The sequence below is a fragment of the Papaver somniferum genome, chromosome 5 (assembly GCF_003573695.1).
Source record: "Papaver somniferum cultivar HN1 chromosome 5, ASM357369v1, whole genome shotgun sequence".
NCBI lineage: Eukaryota > Viridiplantae > Streptophyta > Magnoliopsida > Ranunculales > Papaveraceae > Papaver > Papaver somniferum.
In genome coordinates, this window is record NC_039362.1 from 182,590,961 (window position 1) to 182,595,146 (window position 4,186).

Here is a 4,186-nt window from a genome sequence, read left to right on the forward strand (position 1 = left end):
AAATTAGATAAAGGCTTAGTTTGGTGGTGCTGCAGTTTTGGTGAAAGCACTTGTTTTCTGTGCGTTGTTGTGTTGTGTTGTGAGAAAAAAGCAGTTAGACGTTTGGTAAAATATTAATTAAAGATAAGGCTTATTAAAAAAGAAATCAAACTGCGTTTGGTAAAATATCATATTCAACCATCGTTAATGTAGGCTTTGTAGCAAATGACAAAAACAGACAAATCTCTGAAAATAGTGTTATTCAATTTTATTGGGTTTAAAAATAATTAATTCTTTTACTATAAAATATAAATATATGTAATATTAAATTTACTAATTGTTATTATTATGATGATTATTGAAAAATGTTATTTTACCTAACCACTTATTAATATATGTACAATTTTCAAACAAAAATCAAAGTCTTAAATTTTATTCTTGACAAATTAAATGAAATGGTATATAAAATATTTTGAAAATAAAAAATAATAATATTTAAAGAATGAAATATTGATTGTATAGAGGTTTAAGGATAACTTTTGTCATTTACAAAATAAAAAAGATAAATGAAGCATTAAATTTAGGTGGGACTAAAACTTATGCTTTTGTAGCTTTTAAAAACTTCTCTTCACAACTTGAGGAATTTAGAAAGTTTTTTGGATAAATTGTGCTTTAATTTTTTTTTACCAAACACTAATTTCAAAAATTATTAACATATATAAGTTTTGAAAGTACTTTTAGAAAAACAAAAACCATTACCAAACCGAGCCAAAATCTCTTCTTCTAAGACATGGAAAGAAGAATCAGATGTTTCCCCATATATGTTCTCATCGAGCTTTTGTTGCAACAATTATACAATTCACCAGGTTATTGGACAATTACCAACCCATGCTATTTACAGATATACTAGGCTAGCCTATTAAACTTTAGGGAAAGTCTGAATCTTCCAATTTACTAATCGGGTTGCAACATTCTTTAGACTCCTATGAGTACATGGCTGGGTGGGGCAAATATATGCAAATCGAGTATTTTTGGGTATTATTTACATTCTTCAAGAATATTAAAAGCCAAATCCCGAGACATTACGACACGGGTCATATACTAGTTAGTTTATATACATAAAATCATTAATGGGACCTAACTCTTATTAGTTTATATTAATAAAATCACTAGTGGATCCCTAAAATATCAGATTTATTCATTTTGTCTTGCTTCCGGTAGTGGAAAATGCAATTTGTCCATCCACGTGGCTCAACAAAATAATAAGTTTGTTGATTGCCATACGAATTTCACTAATGCACCATCAGCCAAATGTCCCTCATGTACAAGACTATGGAAAGAATTGTGGGTCATTTCAGATCACTGGGACTCCCTTATCCTGGTGGTATGGGTAATTCTTTACATGCCAGAGGTGGAGGGATCGAATCCTGGTACCGTGGTGTGGTGGTGGTGGTGGCAAGTCCTGGATGGAGAAACTAGTGCTGCAATGCAACCAAGGTACTCTAAAATACCCTTTTTTTTACCAATGTTATGATTTCTACCTGCATGAGAATTTCTTAAAGCATACGAAAATTTTTGTCACTATGATATGTAACCAAAAAAAAAAAAAAAAACTAAAGAATTTGTTAAAACTTAAAGAGTTTAATATTCTAAATTTAGCCATTCCTCAACCAATTTCTCCAACTGAAAAAAAAAAGAACAAGAAAACCACCATTTTGCTCATAAGAACCTTGACAGGCATTTTTTGATATTACAGATCCGTAAGGAGAGAATCTCAGAATTCATTTTTGAAACCTAAGTTTTTGTTCGAAGGAAAAAGCTTGGGTTTCAAAAAGAAATTCACATTAATGGGGTCTCCCCTCTTTAACATTTCAGTTTTAGGATTTACATCACTTATTCTTCTCCAACAATTCAGCTTTTCATACAGTTTGACATGCACATCACAGAAATTCTCAGGAAGGAGAGAATATCAACAATGCAATGATCTTCCACAATTAAGCTCTTACATCCACTGGAATTACATTGAATCAAGATCTGCATTGGATGTAGCTTTCGTTGCTCCTCCGGTTACGCCTAGAGGATGGGTTGCATGGGCAATCAACCCATATTCACAAGGCATGGTTGGATCACAAACTTTAGTTGCGTATATGGATGATAAAGATAAAATGGTCGTGAAAACATATAACATTACGTCTTATCAGCCTACTCCGTCGAAGATTGATCTAATGATGTTAGAACTGGAGGCTGAATATGTTGATGGTTTGATAAAGATTTATGCAACTATGATATTGCCAAAGCATTTGGGCTCTACTGTGAATCATGTTTGGCAGGTTGGACCATCTGGCATGGACGGAATGCTGGGAAAACATGCATTTGGTTCTGAAAATATGAATTCTATGGGAAAACTTGATTTAGTTAAGGGAGAAATTAGTTCTTATGCTGCACCAGGAGGCGAGCTTAAACATAAATATGTAAGTAATCATCTTTGTTTATGCGTCGTTGTTTACGAATTATGCATGCAATTCCTAAGAAAATATTTTGCGTCTTTTGATTTTTAGTTGCATGGGATACTGAATGCCTTGAGTTGGGGATTTTTGTTTCCTGTTGGAGTTATCATGGCGCGGTACTTGAGGACATTCGATTCATTAGACCCGGCCTGGTTTAATCTTCACGTATCTTGCCAAGTTTTAGGATATATTCTTGGAGTTGCTGGTTGGGGAACTGGTATGAAGCTTGGGTATGAATCAATAGGAATTGAATTCCCTCTGCATCGTAAAATTGGAATTGCGCTATTCTGCCTTTGTACCCTGCAGGTAAATTTCATTCTGAATGGGTTTTTAGCGTTTCTTTGTGTACGTATCAGTGCAGTTGAGCGACTGGATGCGCCAACTTTGGCAATTGGTTCTACTAAATGGATTTAATGCAATGCTACTCTGGTGTGATTTTTCGTACGTAGGTATTGTTTGCACTGTTCTTGAGACCCAAGAAGGATCACAAGCACCGCACGCTCTGGAATTTTTACCACCACATACAAGGATGCTTGATCGTCATTCTTGGCATAGTGAACGTGTTCCAAGGTCTAAGCATCTTGAGTCCTGCAGCCAAATGGATAAATTCCTACACACTGATTCTCTATATATTGTTGGGAATTGCTATATTTGCCGAAGTTGTGACATGGATTGTATACTGTAAGAAGAGATCGCTAAGGCCTGCGAATCCGTACCCAAGCGCTTAATGGAAGGTGTCCCTCACTTAGCAATCTAATTAAAAACCTGTATCTATAATATAGTATATATCTGGTCTAAATGGATTGTGTTCCTGTAATAATTCTTATCTTCTAGACTTTTGGTTAAAGATTGGATTAGTTTTGGGGGATGATATGGAAGTCCCCTTCTTGTGACCTGCATGCTTTATTTCGAAGCACCTGAAAGTATGAGAAGTAGTTCAGAGTTTACATTGATTTCGGCACTGATGCGTCTGTGGCCTTAAATCAGTGGTGGCCTAGGGAAATGATTGTGGAAAGAATAAATCTACGGGTCATACTTCACCAGGACACCCCTAGCCTCCTGGTGGAATGGGTAATGCTTTGCAACCCTGAGGTGGAGGGATCAAGTCCTGGTATTTACCCCTCGGGGGTGTTCGGGGGTAATGTTTGTAGAGTTTAATAAAGGTATTCTAAAATACCTTTTGTTTTATATTTGAACAAATAAAAATCATCTACTAGTTCGTAGTACTCCCTCCGTTCTTTTTTAATAGGCCAGTTTCTATAAATAAAAGTTTCAAAAAAATAGGCCAGTTTCCTAATTGGGAAAGTCAAATGTTACTTTAATTTTTTGGAACCACTTTTCCCTTAACTTCTTTTGATGACAAGTGTCATGTGGACCATTTCACTTTACTTCTTTTGCTAACAAGTGTCACGGGGACCATTTTACTTCACTTCTTTTATTGACAAGTGTCATGAGGACCATTTTCAATGATTAATTCTCTTAATTTCCTTAAATTTCGCTAAAAACAAAACCAGCCTATTAAAAAAGAACAGAGGGAGTATTATTTTTCTTCTTCTATAGTTACATATCCAAATCATCCTTGTCAAAGCCTCCGACATCTTAGCTTCAATCTCACAATTGATTGCTTGGAAGTTAGAGGAACAAGTATTGTAAGATCAACAATCTGTAAAACTCGATCACTGACAAGAGCCATGTTACCG

General features: G+C 35.1%; 1 protein-coding gene across 1 annotated transcript; it reads left to right on the forward strand.

Annotated features, from left to right (window-relative positions):
• The first annotated feature begins 1,691 nt into the window (after nucleotides 1-1,691).
• On the forward strand, nucleotides 1,692-3,712 carry LOC113283870 (cytochrome b561 and DOMON domain-containing protein At3g25290-like). Its single transcript, XM_026533244.1, has 3 exons — nucleotides 1,692-2,450; nucleotides 2,538-2,792; nucleotides 2,936-3,712. The coding sequence occupies exons 1-3, from the start codon at nucleotides 1,827-1,829 to the stop codon at nucleotides 3,212-3,214; spliced, it is 1,158 nt and encodes a 385-aa protein (XP_026389029.1). The 5' UTR covers nucleotides 1,692-1,826; the 3' UTR covers nucleotides 3,215-3,712.
• The last annotated feature ends 474 nt before the right edge of the window (nucleotides 3,713-4,186 follow it).